Genomic DNA, 20,787 nt, shown 5'->3' with positions numbered 1-20,787 from the left:
GAGATGAGACTTTATGGCATCCATCCATAAAGACATACTAAATAGGGTAGTTTTACAATTGCCTTTAACAAAAATTAAACTGATTGATAATCATAGTAAATAACTTACTACAGCTATATCAGATACAACATTTGAGAAGCAACTTACATCTAAAGAATCTTCCTTCAACAGGATTAGGGCCATGTTCTGGGACACCAACCGACAGGAATACCCTGAAAAGGAGAAGGGACAGCATGTTAACCTCATTCTTCCTGTGAATTCCCAATTCAATGGCTCAGACAACCTCTTTTCCTTTTTGAAGAGTTATAATTTTTTATTTGTGTATGTGTGAGTGTATGCACACATGTGTGTGCAGTGCCTAACCTGTGCACTTGAGTGAAAGTCAGAAAAAGGTTTCTGGGGTCCTCCTCTACCACTTTTCACCCATTTCATTGAGACAGGGTCTTCCCTGAACCTGGAGGCCATGCTTTCTCAGTCAATAAGCCCCAGACATCCTCCTGTCTCCACCACACTTGAAGCTGAGGTTACACACATATGCAGAGACCCATCTTACAACCTCCCTCCTTATGTCTACCTTGTCCCTATTGAGTAGAGGAATAGGGGCATAAGCCTAAACTCACTGTGGACCTTCCAAACAGCCTAAAGAGAACAAGCTGATAAGGTCTTTATATCTAAAGGCTAAAATAAGTACTTGCCAATTTTCTGTAGGTTTTTTCTGTACTCTGGCTATTCTTGTATAACATTAAGACAAACCTTGGTTTACCTAAAATAACAGCAAACAGTTTTAGGAGATGAGTGGAATCTACGCTCCTAGTTTGCATAGCTACTGCATAAGCAAGATCACCTTTTTCTTACATTAGTAAGAAATTCTCAAAAGTTTAATTAGCTGGCACTTCTCAAAGGTTTCAAGGAATACTAGTATACCAAGGGAGTCACTCTCCTGCCAAAAGATCAACACAATCTCCACTTAAAGAAGGAAACCTAATTTTAAGTTTAAAAAAAATAAAGGTTTAAGACAAAAGTATTTCCAATTAGAATCAATGATTTCAATCTTGTTCTTAAATCAAACTCCCTCTCAGTAAGGATGTTTGACAAAGCCTCAGAGAATTGTATTATTTTGTACTTACCCAAAATTAAATTATATTCAATACATTAAAGCACACACATATACATATATTAAAAATGAAATTATGCCTATTAAACTAATAATACTCCCCACAAGAGTCATAGACTATCTAACAAAAACTCCAGTACGACGCATGAGAAAACTCTGAGTTGTTGGCCAGGCTGGGCCAAGTGACTTCCAAAACAATATAGGCTATTGCCATTGCCCTCAGTTGCCTCTCGAGGTTGAAAGCAACTAAGTTCCCATTGCTGAAGACCATACATTTCCAACACGAGACTCAGAAGATTCAAGTTGGATCTAATCTGAAAGGCTCCTTCCTGCAGTCTAGCTTTCATAGTATCAGAAAATACTATGTAAGTGTCCATGTGGGGGAAACAATCAATAATCCTAGCTAGCTGTGATGCCAATGAACTGTAACGATGACCAGAATGGCAAAATACCCTTTAAAGTGCAATAGCAGCACTCATATCTCGGCAGTAACCAACGGCTGTCTATTTGGACTTAAGGTCTACATGACAGGAGGAAAATCATGGCTGGTATAAGACACTTAGCTACCTAGGGTTAATGAGGTCATGATTCTTAGAAAAAAAATACTACCCCTGATAGACACAAAGTAGAACTCAAAACAGACAGAAAATAAGACCAAGAAGATCTTTTGTTGGTTGTTTTTTTGGTTTTTTGTAAACAATAAACATTTTCACTCGTTTATTTTGGAATGTACACTAACCTTCACTCAGGATTGTCATTTGTTTAAAAGAAATATTTGGTAAAGTGCCTCAGATGACAAATTATAAAGACAAAAATAATGGCTTTTGATAAAATATTTTTGAAGCCATATCTAAAAAAGTGTATTAATTACACAAAGAAGTAACTCAGAATCTCTCAAGGTAACATTGTTCTTTTTTTTCCAAAATAATTTATTTTTATTTTATGCACATCGGTGTTTTGCCTGCATATACATATATGTCTATGTGAAGGTGCCAAATCCCCTGGAACTGGAGTTACAGACAGATGTGAGCTGCCATGTGGGTGCTGGGAATTGAACCTGGGTCCTTGGGAAGAACAGCCAGTGCTCTTAACCACTGAGCCATCTCCCCAGCCCCCAATAACATTGTTCTTAAAGACCAAACTAGTATAGAGCGAGCATCTTGTGCTTGAAACTAGTTATGTTTCAGATTTTGTAGGTTATTTTTATGTTTGTGTATACAAAGCATACCTTAATTTTGAAATGTTTGCATATGTCTCATTGGTTGAGCACTTCCAATCAAGAAGTCTAAAATCCAAAATGCTTCAAAATCTGAAACTGATCAGTTTTGGACTTGGGAGCTTTTAAGATTTTAAAATTTTGGATTAAGGTTGCCTAAGGTGTTCCCAGTCTCAGGCTCTAAACTTCTGGCCCAGGGCCTATGTAAAGAGATTCCACAGCTCTTTCAAAATCTGCCTTGTGAAACTGGAGATGGAGAATGTAGGGCATAGAGCTGTCTCACCGTTCTGATTCGAACATTGTGTTTATATTATAGCAACTTGACATCAAGGTGCTTAGGGCTTTGGATGTCCACATTTTACTGACAGCATTTTCTTAGTGAAGAGCTCATTTGTAGATTTGGTGGCACTTGTTATGTTGGGGATTGTTGGTTTCTTTAGCAATTGTTTATCTACATCTATCTCTATAACTTTAGAGACAAAAATCAAAACTTTTTAACGAGTGTGTGGTGTGTGTGTGTGTGTGTGTGTGTGTGTGTGTGTACATTAGAGGATAACTCCCAGAAGCCAGTTCTCTTCTTCCACCATGTTGGTTCTAGGGATCATGTGGGTTCCAGGGACAAACTCAAGTCATCAGGCTTGGCAGCAAGCACCTTTACCCACTAAGACATTTCACCAGCACTAAAACGCATTTTTTACGGTCCTTGGGTTTGAACCCAGAGCCCCTCACTCTAATGCTCTACCACTATCTATTCTATCAGCGTCTCATTTCTTTTTAAGTATATTTTTTCCATAATACCTTAGAAATTAACCTAGTCAAGTTAAGTTCTGGGATATATAAATATCTTGTGAGCAACAGTGATTCATATGGATAAATGGCCATCTTGCCCATGGGGGCCAGATCTTACAGACTGGGGAAACTGGGAAGTTTCTTGTTTTTTAAGCTTAAAATGTTAGCATTATAGGTTGTTTCCAGCTTATGGCTATTGTGAATAAAGCTGCTATGAACATAGTTGAGCAGGTGTCCTTATGGTATGGTAGAGCATCCTTTGGGTATATGCCCAGGAGTGGTATAGCTGGGTCTTGAGGTAGGTCGATTTCCCAATTTTCTGAGAAACCACCATATTGGATTTCCAAAGTGGCTATACAAGTTTGCACTCCCACCAGCAATGGAGGAGTGTTCCCCTTACTCCACATCCCAGCCAGCATGAGCTGTCACTTGTGTTATTGATCTTAGCCATTCTGATGAATATAAGATGGAGTCTCAAAGTAGTTTTGATTTGTATTTCCCTGATAGCTAAGAATGTTGAACATTTCTTTGTTTCTCGGACATTTGAGTTTCCTCTATTGAGAATTCTTTAGATCTGTACCCAATTTTTAATTGGATTATTTGGTTTTTGATAGCTAGTCTCTTGAGTTCTTTATATATTTTGGATATTAGTCCTCTATCAGATACGGAGTTGGTAAAAAATCTTTTCCCATTCTATAGCATAAATGATGGTGTCCTATACGTTACAGAAGATTTTCAGGTTCATGAGGTCCCATTAATTGTTGATCTTAGTGCCTAAACAATTGGTGTTCTGTTCAAGAATTTATGTCCTGTGCAAGTGTGTTCAAGGCTATTCCCCACTTTCTTTTTGTTTGTTTGTTTTGGTTTTTTGAGACAGTGTTTCTCTGTGTAGATTTGCACCTTTCCTGGAACTCACTCTGTAGCCCAGGCTGGCCTTGAACTCACAGAGATCCGCCTGGCTCTGCCTCCCGAGTGCTGGGATTAAAGGCATGTGCCACCACTGCCCGGCTCATTCCCCACTTTCTCTTCTACCAGGTTCAGTGTATCTGGTTTTATGTTGAGGTCTTTGATCCACTTGGCCATCTACACACGTTACAGTTGTATAGTTTGGTCTTCTTGTGGGTCTCCTATCAGTGGGAGCAGGAGCCATCTCTGACTCTATTATCTGCTTTCACGATCCTTTCTTCCTACTGGGTTGCCTCATCCAGCCTTAATAGGAAAGGGGGTGCCTAGTCTTTCTGCAGCTTGATATACCCTAGCTGGCTGATATACATAGGAGGCTGCTCTTTTCTGAAGAAAAAGGAGGAGGAGTGGATTGGAGTGTGGGGGAAGAGGGGAGGTTTGGGGGGTATGGACTGGGAGGAGAGGAGGGAAATTGTGATAGGGCTAGAAGAAATTAATTTATTAATAAAAATAAAATTTTAAAAATGGCATTATAGTTTAAAGTGAGATTTCAGAGGAGACCTTTTCAAATCCCACAGTTGTCACTTCTTTATTGCCATGGGACAATCATCTATTAAATAATTGTACAATAAAAACCAAGTTTTCAATCTGTGTTATTTTCACTATTGAGAGGACTGAGCAGATGCCATAATAGACTACTCAGTCTTCTCTCAAAGATCAGACCTCAGTTTCCTGAGACTCAACAAGCAGTTTCTGAAAGAGTCACAAACAAAGGACAATCAATCTCCAACACCCCCAACAGCAAGGACAAGGAGGCCTGGTACGTGCAGTATCAGACCAGGCCATGCCCAAGCCAGTCAGCAAGCTGAAGGTAATACCCAAATAAGGACAAAGCTTGTCTAGTACTGCCCAAAAATGGAAAACTGTAGCCCTGACCAGCCCTGACTAGCCCTGGCCAATTAAAATGTACTAATATAATTGCTACTTGCTTAAGCCAATCATATCTAAAGTGACCTAACTGCTCTAGGACCTCCCCATGGCTGTGCTTAAAATGAGCCTGTGAGCTCCTCTAGGGGTTGTTGCCATTTTGCCTTTGTGTAGGATGGCCGGCCCCAGCATGCTGGAGGCTTTCCTGAGATAATAAACACTCCTGTTGATTGCATATGTGAATGGTGGTCTTTTGTGGGACTTCTCCAGGACCATAACACTTATGAATGTGGGATTAATGAGACTCGAAAAATGCTACTGTGTATTCATTCCATTTTAAAGTCTTGAAGGTAGAAATAATTTTCATCTCAAATTATTTCTTTGTTGTCAATGTGAGTCAGTCTCTCAATGTCCCTGAATTTTGTTACCTATCAACTGTGGCTTTTAAACACTTATGGTCTTACAAATTTATTTTAAATGATTTTAAAAAAACTCATTATATGCATTTCACATATAAAATGATTAGAAACTTACTGTTCAAAAACAATCAGCTCTGGTGCCTGTTTAGACTGTTGTTGACTATACATGGCCTGTTCCTTCAGAGGAGATAAACCCTCATTCCCAAGTGAATTAAGGCCACACCAGTTATATTAATGGCAGAAGTTCCAACTTTCAGTGGTTGTTGAAAAAAAATCAAGACTTGCATTTCTTTGCAATGTGAGGCTAGAGCGGTTGCCAGGCACTCTACAGTGGAGTTGGGGAACCCACATTCTCCAGCTGGGGCTGATGAACCCATTAGAGTATGAATGAATGATAAAATGCTAATTGTGTAGCAGACTGTGAGCCTGGCTAGTTCGGCAGTAGTTCCTAGTAAATGTAACTGATGATGCTCAAGGTCCCGTGCTAACTCTGGTACACCTGGAAGTGGTTATTCCTTGCTTTAAAGGTCAAACTGAAACACAGACACATGAAGAACAGGGACAGGTGAAAAACTAAAGAGTTTCCAAAATAAAGAAATAAATAAGATAAAAATAAAGATAAAAAATACAACAGTTCATAGAACAGATGAGGTCGGCGCACTTTTGAAACTCACTAGGTAAGGCCAGCTTAGCGCACACTTCCATGGGCGAGGGTTCCTGAGGAAGCCTAAGAGTCTGAGGTAAAGGTGCTCATGAACCAGGTTCTGTAAGGAGCCCTGTGCTCCTTGACTCTCTAGATCATGGGCCTTTGCCTGGACCTTCTGGTTCCTATTGGAGTAGCCTATGAGACCATCTTGTATCATAATGCCTACCAATGGTTTTCATCCATCCACACACAGGCATTCATTGACCAGCTTATCAGGGAAACAACTGAAGACCTCCAACAAAACACCTTCAGTGGGCTGGCATCATGTTGAACCACAGAGGTAGTTGTCTGTTGTTGCTACGATCCCAGAACGCATGGTCAGGAAGGATAAATTCTTTCCAATCTTTCAAACATGTCTTCGTAGAAATCTAGATTTAGATGTGTTTGGGAATACGAGCTTACTCTTTCCACTTTCTCTCCAAAGGAGAACACTAGTTAGGAGAGCTGAGAGTTTTAGGTTGGTAATGTTTTCTTAGAGTGAAATGTTATTTTATTGTCTTAAAAATCACGCCTGCTCTAAGACCCACAGACTTTGACTTTTCTGAGAGTTGATCATACTCAGGTAGTGAAAAGAATAAGTGCCTTCATAGTGTGCTGTTAATTTCAACCTCAGGGAGAAGTCACCCCAGAGGTATCGCTCTCGGTCCCTGATGGCTGGCCGTCTTACAGATTTCAAGATTAAAGAGCGAGACCTCAATTTACAAGTGTGGGCTGACTTCTTTACCTGGCTCTTCTCCAAGAGCTGATCTCATTTCATCCAAAACCATTAAAAATCAAGAGTAGCAAACGGGGGGTCGATGCTCACAGTTAACAGAGTGAAACAGCGCAGGTCTGTTGAGGGCAGGTGGCCGATGATAATTTTCTGAGCAAAATCCAACTTCATTTTCCAAATGAAACAAAACAGCTTCCTTAATCTGCTTCTCCTCAGGAGCCTTTAGCTTTCTCTTTAAATTCAAGCAAGTGTCACTTACTTATTTATTGCCCTCCTCCCGCCATGCTGGAAAGAAAGTACTTATGGGTTTCTCCAGAATGTCTTTGTGTACCTTCACTTGTCAAATAGCATTTAGCTTAAATTGCAAACTATAAAAAATGAAGCAGAAATCCAGGGTTTAAAAATTACAGCTTGCTTCGGCAGCTGTTGTTCAAATGAAATACTTCCAGAAAATCCTTTCACATTAGTGACAGTAAACTTCTAACAGTTGGGCTGCCTGGAGTTGCGGGGAGTCCCTAGGGGTGAAGAGTTAGCCCAACATACAGGGAAACGATTAGTCAAAATACCCCCTTTTGTAAGTGAAAATCAAATATAGCCCTTCCTTCTGGAGCTAATCTGTGAAGAAACAAGAGGAAAGAAAGCATTTGTAAAACGTTAACCGGGGTCCAGGGACCCACTCTCAGAGGCGCTCAGGGCTACCCACCACTGCCGTTAAGATGGGTCTGCAACTATGTACAAAACTCTTTTGTGTTACCTCCCTGTCTTTAATTTTTTTTAAAGGATTCTAACATGTTTGTTTGTCCATCTGGCTTTGGGATTTTAAATGATTCCATTTCTTTTAGTTTTAAAAATACCTGGTAGTTTTAAGAAGAGAAATAATAGTGTTCCCTTGATATAACTTAGACAGCCTGGGTGATACCATTGGATTTTCTAGGGATGAAAGACTATGGAGTAGGAAGGACCCATACATGTTGAACTCTGCCTCTTGCTCATCAGTCCAGTGCCCTTTTTCCTGGTGGGGTTCAGCACTTGTGAGCATGGACATCCAGATGTTCTGCAGTAGAATCCAGGCTCCTTCTGGATAGTGTTAAGAGCACTATCAATCCCTTCCTTGAAGACTGTCACATACTTGCTTGAAGTTTACATGTTATGATGTCTTTCACTCAGGACATGGGGAAATGAGGAAGGTTATGACCCTAGGAACATTTTCACTTGAAGGTAACCACATTTTTCTTCTCATTGTCAGAGGCAGAAGGCATCCACCCCAGGGCAGCAGTCAGCTTGGTATACCCTCCGTGATCGGGGCTCATAGGTTGCAGCAAGGCAAACCTTGTTTAAGACCAACTTACAGAGGGAAATAATGAATGAAAAACCAGTCTACATATATATATATGTATATATATGTATATATATATATACATATATATATATGGAAAAACAGTATTGGCAAAGCAAACGTGTTCCCTTCATTTGAAACTGTTACTGGCACATTAGAAGCTATAGGTTTGAAGGTTTACTTCCCAGTAAAAGTAATGGGTCTATAGAGAAATGTCACCACACTGTTGTCCAAAACCATCCACTCCACAGCAGCACAGATCTACACAGAGTCCACTGTGGATGTCTCAGAGACTCAATGAAAACTGTTCCTGTTCTCTTGTGAGTTTAACGGCAGCTGTTCAGGAGCCTAAAGTGCATATTTTTTAGCAATTATTTCAGATTTTAAAAAATGATTAGATGGAATTTGCCTTTTTTTTTTTAAATAAAAATCACCTCCGTGGGAAGGTGCTGTCTGCAGCTGAGGTTGTCTGAGGGGACAGCTGATTCCAAAGAGACGGGCATGAAGAAAAGACTGCCATTGGAGCGAGGGCCTAGAAGTCTGGGGAACCTCATCTGAGGAGGGCCAACCATTGACTTCAGAGTTTCTAGTGTGTTTTCTTCTAAAGTAAGCTAGGACAGAGTACATCCATGAATAAATAAGTTACACAATTCTCGGATTTTTTTCTTTTTTCCCAGTGCTGGGGCTTTGTGTGCATGACGCAAGCATTCTCTACCACTGGTTACATTTCCAGCTCACAAGTTGTACAAAATATGTATTCATTTTATTATGAAATGCCAGGTCTCGTAGAACCATACTGCCAAAGAGTCAACTGGTTTAAAATTAATTGAAATGAGCAGAGTTAGATTTATTTTAAGTAGTAAAATTACTCCTTTTAAAGCCTAAAAGTGATTTGGTTTTATCTGTTTTCCTTAACAACTTTTTAAAGTAAGCAACTAATAGTAGTTTTTGCTATTTTCATACATATACATTATTGGTCTTTGCTCATTTTCACCCCTCACCACCTTTCTCCTCCCCCCCTCCAGTGGTCTCCTTCCCCTCTCCAAATAGTCCCCCTTCTGCTTCCACGGCATGTGCACGTATACATATTTATATTTACATCTAGGTTCCTCACACTTTTCATGTGCAGGACTGATATCTCTTTAATTATCCCTGCTTCCCCCCTTCAGACTTCCTCCTCACCCTGGTAGTCCCCTTTTAACTTTCGTATGTGTGTGTTCATATAGATTTATACCTATTAGACTCTACCTATTAGAGAAACGTGGACTTGTCTTTCTGAGTCTGGCTTGTTTGTCTTGATATGTTAAGAATCTCCAGTTCCATCCGTTTTCCTGAAAATGACATCATTTCCTTCTTAACAGGTTATGACTGTTGTACATGTAACACCTTCATGTATCCACTCATCTGTTGGAGGGCATCTAGAGGCTTGTCCACATCTGGGCTATTGTCAATAGTGCATCTGTAAATATGGACGTGCAAGTCTCTGTGGTATGCTGACTTAACACTCCTTCAGAAATACACTTGGGAGTGGTATAGCTGGATCATACCGTACTGCTACAGAATGTGTATCGTTATCAACGTCACTCTGACTTGAAGTTCTTTTTCTTCATCCTTGTGGTGCTCACCAACAAGGTTGTGAAGAAAGGTGGGGAAGACGAACGTGAAAAGCCCTTAGAAAGACCCACGTAGTAGTAAAGTCACTTACACAGGCTGTAAGTATAAAAAGTAGCAATGAACGTGGAAACCTAGTGAGAACATCTGTGGAAGAAAACTCAGGAAGAAAGCCATCAAAAATAACCTATATTGTCAATTCTTAAATTCTCTTTTCTACCCAAGAATGTTTAATTCTTTCCAGGAAGTCATAGTGACGTGTGTGTGTGTGTGTGTGTGTGTGTGTGTGTACATTTGTAACAGGCAGAATAGACCCACATGAGCATTTCCTTGGATTTCTGGTGGATCTTTGAAACAAAAGAGAGATTTATAAACTGCCAACACACTTGGAAAACATACATTTTTACAATAAAAACTCGCATCTGGAATGTTATAGAACTGATTACCGATATTGATTGCAGTCTCTTGCTTGTCTCCTGTTAACACCCATATTTTAATTTCTGCCTTCAACAGAGTCGCTATGGTTTCTGGAACCCCAGCTTGAAGACGGTCTTCGATGGCTGTAGCTCCAAGTAACAGTAAATTCTAGGAATTCAGAAAATATCATCAGTTAAAGGACAGTTCATCCTCAAGAGCAGGAACTCTGACATCCCCGATAGGCCATTACCAATTAACGACACCAGAGTGTAAAGCAGTCACAAACCATTGACCAGGTTGAGCCACTCAAGACACTCCCCATCAATCATTCTATGGTACCTGAGTATCATGTTTAGTTTTATCAACTTGACACAGGTTAGAGTCACCTGGGAAGAAGAGCCTCAATTGAGGAAATGCCTCCATCAGATTGACTGGCAGGCAGGTCTCTGGTGCATTTTCTTGACTGATGATTGAAGCAGGAGAGCCAAGCTCACTGTGGGCGTGGCCACTCCTGGGTCGATGGCCCTGAGTTTTATAAGAAAGCAGGCTGAGCCAGCCCTGGGGAGCAAGTATGGAAGCAGTGCCCCTCCATGGCCTCTGCTTCAGCTTCCGCCTTGAGTTCCTACTCTGGCTTCCCTCCACTGCAGGGAGGAAGTGAAATCCTGACTGCATGTGTACTCTTGGACATGGCCGCAGTCATGTCAAGGACCAATGGTTCAGCCCCTGGGAATGATGAAGCCTTCACTGGGTCAGGCTCAGAGGGATGGCAACACTTTCCTCTGGGCCCAGTGCAAATGTTGACAGTGTGTTCAAAAAGTCTGTCCTAGCTTTCTCCCCCTGATGTTTACAGCCTGAAGACTGCTCCCCTCCAGAAACTGTTCCTATGGAGATTAGCTGAATCTGTCTCCTTGTTCAACAGTATACAATAACCCCACCTCCCTGTTCAGCTATAAGCAACAACCCCCTCGCTCTTGTTCAACTCTATATAATAAACACATTGCACTTCCAAGGTTCTATGGCTTCTCCAAGCAAGAGTTCAGACCACCCAATCCCAGCTTTTCTATATCCATGTGTCTGTGTGTTTGTCATTTTTTCATCCCCTCACTGTCCTAGTCTGGGTTTGGGAACCCAAGCTGTGCAAGAACACAGTGCTCCATGATAGACTCTAGCCTGTAAGTTGAAGTAAACCCTCCCCTCCCCAGGTTGCTTTTGGCCATAGTGTTTATCACAGCAACAGAAAACAAACTGAGACACTGGGCATCATCTGGAACAGAGTGCATGTGGCCGGATATTAAACACAGGAATGAGGATATTAACAAGACAAATTTACCTATGCAAAGAATTGATTCCCATTGTGACAGTTATCTGGCAGAATATGAATTAAAGGCCTGTGAGTTAAGCATTCAATAGTGGGGTGCTAGAAGTACAGCACAGCGGAGCAGCAAGCAGCCCCAACCTCCATCCCCAGAACCACGTACTGGTTAGTGGAATAAACACCACATCATCCCAAGGTCAAAGAAACTATGAATTGCTGCCCCATCGTTCTCTTCAAAGCAGAGGAAAGTCAGCTCATGCAGAGGACAAGCGTCAATGTGTCAAACTCCCTAGGTGCCTACGCTATGCCTGACAATCTGACAGGTATCTGAGAGACTGTGTAGAGGCCTTCCTACTTACCCACCCCCCTTAGTCTACAACCCAGAACCTCAGCTTGGCTATCCAAGCAAAGAAAAACCCAGCTACTGTCTGATTACCCACCACATGGGCATGGCACCCTCTTGATCACATTTTCTGACCATAAGCATAATATTCAGTATTTCCAATGTTGTTCATCCTGAACTTTTCTCGGTACTTGGGTATTAAAATGTGGCCCTAAATGGACTTCACATAGGGAATGGACTGTAACACAGCTTGATGTGGAAGGAAACTGTAACCTAACCTAAGAGTATCCCAATAACCAAACAAATGAGTCCTAGACAATCACAGGAACCGGTTCTCTAGCTAACCAGGACAGAAGCACACCCATAGAAGGCAGAGATGACAGCAGCACACCAGGTCTTTGTATACGCCATTTCCCCATCTGACACATGTCATCCACAGCGGGATGTGGAGGGACACTTTGGGCATCACTTTCCCCCAGTAATGCTGCCTGCTCAGGACCTTGCCTTCTTTAAGTAAACCTATACACTTAACTGACCCCCACCAATAAATAAAGCAGGGTGATGGGTGCTTAGATTCAGATCTACTCCCCACCCGATTCCATCAAATAACTTGATATAAGCCACTGAAGATAAAGCTCAAGCAGGAACTGGATATGGAAAAGTGAAGTGAAATTATAAAGCTAGAGAAGGAATGGGAAAGGATGGCAGGTGATGTCTTCAAAAGTGTAGGATCTAGAAAATGGATAGTCCAGGGGTTGCTGGCATGATCCCAAAAGGTTGCAGTCTAGCTTCCAGATTTCAGGGCATTGAAGTAATAAATATAAAATTACCTAACACACTGGAATACCCAGAAAAGAAAGGCACCAAGACAGAAACCAAAGTAGGCAGCAAGGGATGGCAAGGGCAAAGCATGAACATCATTTGAGTGAGTGTGAATACTCTCCACGGGTACAGTGTCTACCCAGCGTACCCAGTGCTCCATCACGGAACTCAGCAGGCGAGCCGATGTTAGGTGGAATCTCAGCAAAGCCGGAGAGTCACCAATGCTGGTTTGCACGTGTGCTTTTGTTCATGCGCTTATATGCTGATGCAAATGAGTGTGTGTGTGTGTGTGTGTGTGTGTGTGTGTGTGTGTGTACACATGCTATGCATGTGTGCTTGTTCACATGCTTATATACTGATGTGCATGAGAGAGAGAGAAAAAGAGTATACTCACAGAGGCCAGAGGACAACCTCAGGGGTTGTTCCTCAGGTGCCATTCTACTGCCCTTTGTTTTGAGGCTGGGTCTTTCAATGGCTTGGAATTTGTCACATAAATTAATCCAGCTGACCATCAAGTCCCAGAAACTCTCTTGTCCCCACCTCCCCAGTACTGGGGTCACCAGCAGGTGCCATGATACTCTGCTTTTTTTAAAAAAAAAGGTTCAGGGGATCAAACTCCGGTCCTTGTGCTTGCAAGGCAAGTCCTTTACAGATGAGCCATCGATTCAGCCCATCAGTATTAGTGTTAACCGGATATTTAAGGTTTCATTAATACCTGACTGAGAGTGACTAGACATTTCAGACAGCCTAACCTGAGATTATCCAAAAGCAAAGGAATGATGAAAACTTGAAATCCACGGAGACACTTAGAGAAAGCAACAGTATCCCAAGACAATCAACAGATTCTTATACAAAAACCTTTGCTCGGAATTGTGACATCCTCCCTGGGCAGACTCTTGACTCATACAATTACCTTCTCGATGATCTCATAACACTGTTCCAGCCTCTGGGCTCTGTCCTTCAGTATGATGCTGGCCTCTTGATAGACTTTCAGCCACTCCTCATACTCATTCTCAGAAAGATCTGCATAGGCCACACACAGAGTCCGCAGGCCTGCAAGACAGCCACAGTAAGTGGTGGGGAGAAGAACACATCACCTCCTAGGGGACATCACATGACATTTTTTATGTCAGGGTGGTCAATTATATTAAGTTAAATTAAGAAAGCCATCTGCTTCTCAGGCCCCTCTAATGCAACATTCACATACCTACAAAGGGAAATTTTGAAATTGCCTACTGTGATGGTTAATATTGATTGCTAACTCGATAGGATAAAGAAGCATTTAGGAAACAAATGTGTGTCTGTGGAGTTTCTAGGTGCAGAGAGGAATGCCCATTCTAACTTTGAGCGACCCCACTCCACGGGCTATGCCCTGTGTCCCACATTGAATAAAACACAGAGACAGAGGTGAAAGCCAGCTTTCATCTCCCTCTGCTTCCCAAGATGCAATGCAAAAGGCTGCCTCAAGCTCCAATCACCATCCTTCCCCTCCATGATGAACTGCACTCTCAAACTCTGAGCCAAAATAAACCCCTTCTTTTTTTAAGTGGCTTTTGCCAAGTGTCTTGTTGTAACATTCAGAAAAGTAACTCATATCCCCGCTATGTTTTAAACTGTTCTTCTTATAAATTTAAGAGTGTATGAGATCCCATGAGTGAATTTCTCACTGCAGCGGGGTATAGAATCTGTGTAACTCACATGTATGTGTGCCACAGGCAGGTAGGAAGCAAGAAGTCAGGAAGCACATTTCAAGACATCAATAAAAAGCCTATTGTGCTATGATATGGAAGAGCTGGGCTCTCATCAGCCATGCCCTTGTGTGTGTGCATGTGTCTAGACATGGAAGCATACCACACTCAGAAAGGAGCACTCAGCACTTACGCATCTATCATCACATTCACCAGCAGGAAAACCTGACATCATCATTATCCAAAGGCTTCCAGAGAGTTCCTTTCCTGCTCACCATGAGCAATGGGAATTATTATCTGCTTAAGTCCTGGGAAAGCCAGCGATAGCCTAAGAAGGTCAGGGAAATAGCTCCTAGAGCATCCGAGGAAAGGGACATTTGTGATTCTATATGCTGTGGGTTAACTGCCTTCTGTTTCTGTACCACTTGCGAAGTAGCAGAGTCAAGCGCAGGTAACTGAGTGTGGACTCTGCCACCTACTTCCTCCCTGTCCCAGGAGGCGGGAGGGGACAAAGGAAGGCAGCTGAAAACTCAGTCCTGCCAAGCAAGTGGGCGCTACAGGAGAAGCGCACACCTGTCCGGAGGCATGCCTGCCCGCGCCTGCAGCAGCCACAGGCCCATGAAAGCTCAGCTGCAGGGTCAAAAACATCTCAAAAGTTCACTCACCTTCTGTGGCAAAATATTCCAGGTGGCACAGGGTCTCCTCCATGTACTTGGAGTCTTTTGAAAGTCTCTCAAAGATGACATTATCCTGTGAAAGGGGGAAACATGCATTGAGACTGGCAGAGCCCAGAGGACATCTGCCAGGGGGCATGCGAAACACAGCTTGCTTGCTTGCTTTCGTACGTGTTTACCTAACGCACATGAAAATACTTGACTGGGCAAAGAGCGGGGCTCTCAGTCGGGCCAAATGTGAGCTTTGGAGGATGCGCCCAACAATATCAAAAGCTGTGTGTAGCTAGAAGATCAAAAAGAGACAACAGTGGAGAAGATCCTGAGAGCAGAGACATGAGCAAGGCTACTGCATCTGCACACAGCTGCAAAACTCAGACCATGAGTCATGCACAGGCTGGGCACCCTTTATCTGAATGGAAGTGTTTCATATTCGGGGTATTTGCAGATTTCGGAGTACATGTGTACACGTATGATACACGTATTACTTTTCTCAGTGATGGGAGTGCAATCTAAACATTTATGTTTCGTGTTCCACCCTATTCATTCACACAGCCTGAAAATAATTTTGTATCTTTCCCATGGCTACATTTAGACTGGAACTCCTACGATGAGGTCAGATGTGGAATTTTCTACATCACGTCAGTGCTTAAAAAGTTTTGGACTGGGGCTTTTTTTAAAAATTTAATTTAAAGCATTTTTTGTATTCAATGTGTGTGTGTGTGTGTGTGTGTGTGTGTGTGTGTGTGTGTGATGTACCACAAGGAGAGAATGAGGGGGGAGGTCAGGACAACCTGCAGGAGTCAGTTCTCTCCTTCCACCATATGGGTCTAGAGATCATGTCTACTGGTCAGGCTTGGCAGCAAGCACCCTTACCTGCTGAGTCATGTCATCGGGCCAGATGTGGGATTTCTGTTTGTTGGTGGTTATTTTCTGTTTGTTTGTCTGTCTGCTGCTTGACTGAGGCAGGTTCTCACTGCAGCCCACAGAGATCCACTTGCCTCTGCCTCCTAAGTGCTGGGATAAAGGGTGCGAGCCACCGTGCCTGGCTAATTTGGGATGTTTTTATTAGGGTGTTCACCCTGCAATATCTTTATAAAGAGGTAAAAACGAATAAAGTGCTTACCCTAAGGTATTCCAGTACAACCTTACTTGCCAATCAGGGAAGTTCCCATAACCAAAGTGACCACAGGCCTGGAGCTTTTGACTCACTTTTGATGAAGAATACCTAGTCTGGCACAAGCCTATACCTCATGACCGACAGGCAGGAATGGGTGCCTGTATGTTCCTGACAACCCACTATATAAATTAGCATCTCAAGACACTGATAATTTTTTTTCACTAAACTAGTTTGCTAGAGGAGAAGGGAAAGTTTGGACAAAACCAACCCTGCAAGAATACGATGAGCACCGGCAGCATTTCCATGCCAACCCTGTCCTGGTTTCACAGCTATAAGCGGCACACAAAGTCTAAAATCAAGGCCATGTGATGCTGTGACCTCGAGGGCCTTAACTACAGCTGCCCTTATTGTAAAAGTAGAATTCTTTTAGTTGGGCGGTAGTGGTACACGCCTTTAATCACAGCACATGGGAGGCAGAGGCAGGTGGATCTCTGTGAGTTCAAGGCCAGCCTGGTCTACAAAGCAAGTTCCAGGACAATCAGAGCTGTTACATAGAGAAACACCTTGACTCAAAAAAAAAAAAGTATAATTCTTTTGCTGTTCCAAATTTAATACCTTTAAAAGCCACATACATTATTCATCTTGAAAAATCCCTGCTCACATGTGTTCCTAACCATGATGGATAAAGATGAGTAAGCCTTGCAGCTCATCACTGATCCAGGTATGCTGGAATAGTCTCAAATTGTTTGATAATTTGTCCCTTCATCCCACAGAGCCACCATAAAACAGGATACAATTTTACAAGTATAATTCATAAGCAGTAATAGCTTTCCTTAGCCAACCTAGGAAACCAGTCCAAAAGGAGCTGTAAAAATTGATCTACAGATGGACACAACTCTTGTCCCCACAGCACAGTTCCCTCCCTCCCTCCCTCTCTCTCTCTGCCATGAGTAAGGAAATGAACCACAGCAGATGGGAAGAAGAGCTGTTGAGGAGAGGACAAAAAGTTGATCACAGGTCAACATGATGCTGTCACCTTTACAGACACCAAACGATGGTGGCAAACCCACATCTGGAACCCCTACTCCACGGATCCTGTGTGGCACCCCGTGTGTCCAAAGCTCACTACCAGATAAAAGCAGGCTTTTCACTGCTCACTCTTACCTAGTGTCACCTCAAACCCATGCTCTCGGTGGCCTGTTGGACTGTGTTTCAGCTTTGGCCAGACCATGGGGGACATGTGAAAAGCAGTTTGGAAAGCAATACTTTGGCAAAGCAGCCTCTAAGAAGTCGGCCGAGCCCACCACATCCCTGATACTTACAGCTCCCTTGCAGTAGAGTCGAAGTTGTCCTGATGGGGTTCGAACAATGACAGACATCCTTTTTCTGTCACTGTAACAGTAAAGGGGGGGGGGGAGTCATCACTTGTTTGCTTTACAGGACCCAGGTCCAACAACTGAACACAAGTCAAAACAAAAGGTGCCGAGCCTAGAAATAGCAAGGTCCATTTCTCCACAGCTTTTTCCTCAATGTAAAACTTCAACCGTATACTTTGCTCATTTATCCCAAATGGACGGAAGCCCACATGCCTGGCTCTGCCACAAGGACTCACTGCACGGCCGTGTGCCAAAGAGCCAAAATCGGAACATCTGCGCACGAGCCGTGCACGCCGAATCCCTGCCAATCCCTTCGATGACCATTCTCTATTTCACAGCTCCAGAGCCGTCCCTCGAAAATAGCAAGGTGGGAGAGTCAACACACTTCACAAGTTCCTTGGATGGCTTCTTTTAGTTGGAGAAGGAAATGACCAATTCTTAGACTTCTCTCACCCAGCACCAGGCACTTTCTCTCCTCTCACTGTGGCAAAGACCCTTCCTTACTCATGTCTCATCAGCCCACTTGCTGAGCTTCAGGGGCTTCTGCTGCCCGAGGTCCCCCGAGTCCTCTTTTCCTACCTCTGCCGCATTGACTCACTTCCCACTGGCTCTCTCCTGCACCACCACACTCCGAGCAAACGAGACCAGCCACTCTCTTTCCCTACATACACTGCACTGTGCTTTGCCGACAGTTCCTCCGACTGGAACACCTCCTCCACCCGAGGCCTTTCCCTGTGGGGATTCCCACAGTCTGACCCACGGCACTCTCTGGAACCGGTCTTCATTCTCTCTCAGCTCCTAGGCTGTTTCAGTTTCTTAATGTACAAAGCAGACGGTCCCTGACCACTCCAAGGAAACCTTACAGAAGGAAGTGGCATCAGGAAAATGATGCAGCCATTGAAAAGTATCAGAACCCGTAACCACAACTGACTCCTTCCTACTGTCGCATCACTTTAAACACTAGACCCCTGTGTTTCCATCCACAGTCATCTGCTATTATCTCATTCCCTTTCCTCTTCCTTCTGGCTGGCTGTTAAGAGCTAGCCACGGTTAATGCAGCACAGGCTAGCAACTGCCAGTAGGAGATGTGCTAGGGGCTGGAGAGAATAGCTCAGTGGGCAGTGCTCCCGGTGTAAGTCTGAGGACCCAAGTATGGACCACTAGCACCATGTGAGAGCAGGACGTGGTGGTGCATATCTAGAGAGGGCCAGGACAACAGAGACAGGCTGAGCCTGGCTTTTGCTGGCCAGCCAGTCTAAATATTGAGTTCTAGGCTCAGTGAGAGACCGTGATGGCTACCTGCCTCAAAAACTAGGTGGGGCGCGGGGTGATAAAGGACGACACTGGATTTCTACTCCTGGCCTCCACATGCACAGACACAGGAGAGCACACACATGCACACAACATGCACAGACATGTGAAGACGAGGAGGGGGAGGAGGAGGAGGAGAAGCATACAAAAAGTCTGAGGAGGTATCTAGCAAGGCTGAACGCTCCACACAGGCACACCATCACCACCCCTACATGAACTGCTGCCATCGTCAGCCATGGCTTAGCTGACCCCAAGGGTTTCTCACCCACAGAGCCAAGCTCACAGCTACAAGCTACAAGTTAGGCAGGAAAACACTTCCTTTGAGAGGATAGGAAAGCATTCCCCCTTCCAAGCCACTGTGAACCATTTAACAAAGGTGTCCAGAAAACTCAGTATTTTCGTTTTGTTTTAATTTGGTTTGTTTTTGTTGTTGTTGTTGTTTTTGTTTTGTTTTTTGTTGTTGTTTTTGAGACCAGCCTGAAACTCACTATGTATAGCCCATGCTGGTCTCAAACTTGGGGCAATCCCCCTGCCTCAGTTTTCCAGAGGCTGGAATTATATGCCCGAGCTCCATCAATTTTCAATATCAGAAACAGGGGGTCTCAAGACAAATAAACAACAACAGGACTTCACTCTAGTACTGGAAGGCAGTTCTGCTCGTACACCATGCCACAATGCTGCCCCTCTGCCCTAGTACTGCGTGTCCTACGTGCAAGAAAGAGAGAGGTACACTCAGACACAACTCCTCAGAAAAAACCATGAGTGCTCTGTGGGAGCCACAGAATCTGACAAATATTCCTAGGTCTTAAAGAAACTGTGCTGGGTGTGAAGGTTTCAGGAGAGGCCCAGGGGAAGGGCCTTGTGAAGGTGAAGCCTCCTGAGAGGGTAAACAGACTCCGTCTGCCCTGTGGTCACATGTTAGTTTCTTGCTCAGATGGTGACAGAGGCCTGACCTCGCAGAACCTGGGCCGGCCCGGCGGGCACAATGAAAACAGCGCCCTCGCTACATCCTGCAAGCCGTGCAGACATGTCTGCAGCTGCTGACTTAAGAACACCCAGCTCTAGACGACTAAAGGCAAAGGAGGCTGAAGGCTTTAACATCACTTTCAGAAGAAAATAGAGGAAAGTGGTGGACTTCACTCTCTTTAATCAAACCCTTATAGTCTAAGATGAGGTTTGTAGGGGAGGGGGTATTTACCATGATTAATACCCAAATACAAATCATGCCACACAATCAGGAAAATCTGTAGGTGAAGCAGTGAAGTATATATGAAATGTTTCATGTCAAGTGTATGTAAGAGAAACATACCTAGAAAACTCCAGAACATTGAGGATTCCAAATGTCTGTTCTTGTCCCATCTACAAAACAAAACAAAAAGAAGAGGGAAGGTTCTTACCTGAAATGCAAAAATATTAAAATCTCAAATCAATCACCCTTTCTAAACACACACACACACACACACACACACACACACACACACACACACACACCACAGAGTCCCTGCCCTCCGCTATGCCTTGACACCAGCATTCACAGCCTGGACCAAGTCCTCACAGTCTGGTGGGGTCAGCGCGCCCTCTTGTGGTAGAAAGCTCTCACTGCCCTTCCGTGACAGGTTGCTAAACTCTGCGCAGCCACTACAAAGCTTTGAAAATGAAAGATCCAAACCGCAAGTCACCATCCGAAACCTGGGGGCCAGCTCTGCTTATGAATGGTGTTGGAATCCATACATTTCTTAAAGGTATATATATACAGATATAGATAGATAGATAGATAGATAGATAGATAGATAGATAGATAGATAGATAGATAGAGATAGATAGATAGATAGAGATAGAAATATATACACCGAGTTACCTAAGATCTCCAGCAGGGTCTGAGCTGCACTTCCACACCCACATGACACCATCACACTGAGTTAGCTTCATAAAAAGCAACCAGCAGGCTCAGGACAGCTCTGCCAAAGGTCTGTCCTCAAACTTAGTGGAAA

General features: G+C 43.4%; 1 protein-coding gene across 1 annotated transcript in view; it reads right to left on the bottom strand.

Annotated features, from left to right (window-relative positions):
* Positions 1-20,787, bottom strand: part of Atp8a2 (ATPase phospholipid transporting 8A2) — a 591,431-nt gene that overhangs the window by 364,329 nt on the left and 206,315 nt on the right. Inside the window, 6 exon segments of the mRNA XM_059273541.1 lie at positions 148-212; positions 10,180-10,318; positions 13,544-13,683; positions 14,984-15,068; positions 17,432-17,501; positions 20,106-20,155. Coding sequence (XP_059129524.1) covers positions 148-212; positions 10,180-10,318; positions 13,544-13,683; positions 14,984-15,068; positions 17,432-17,501; positions 20,106-20,155 — 549 coding nt within the window.

The sequence above is a fragment of the Peromyscus eremicus genome, chromosome 9 (genome assembly GCF_949786415.1).
Source record: "Peromyscus eremicus chromosome 9, PerEre_H2_v1, whole genome shotgun sequence".
Lineage (NCBI taxonomy): Eukaryota > Metazoa > Chordata > Mammalia > Rodentia > Cricetidae > Peromyscus > Peromyscus eremicus.
Note: the sequence above shows the minus strand (reverse complement) of the source record. Positions and strands in the feature narration are given on the sequence as shown.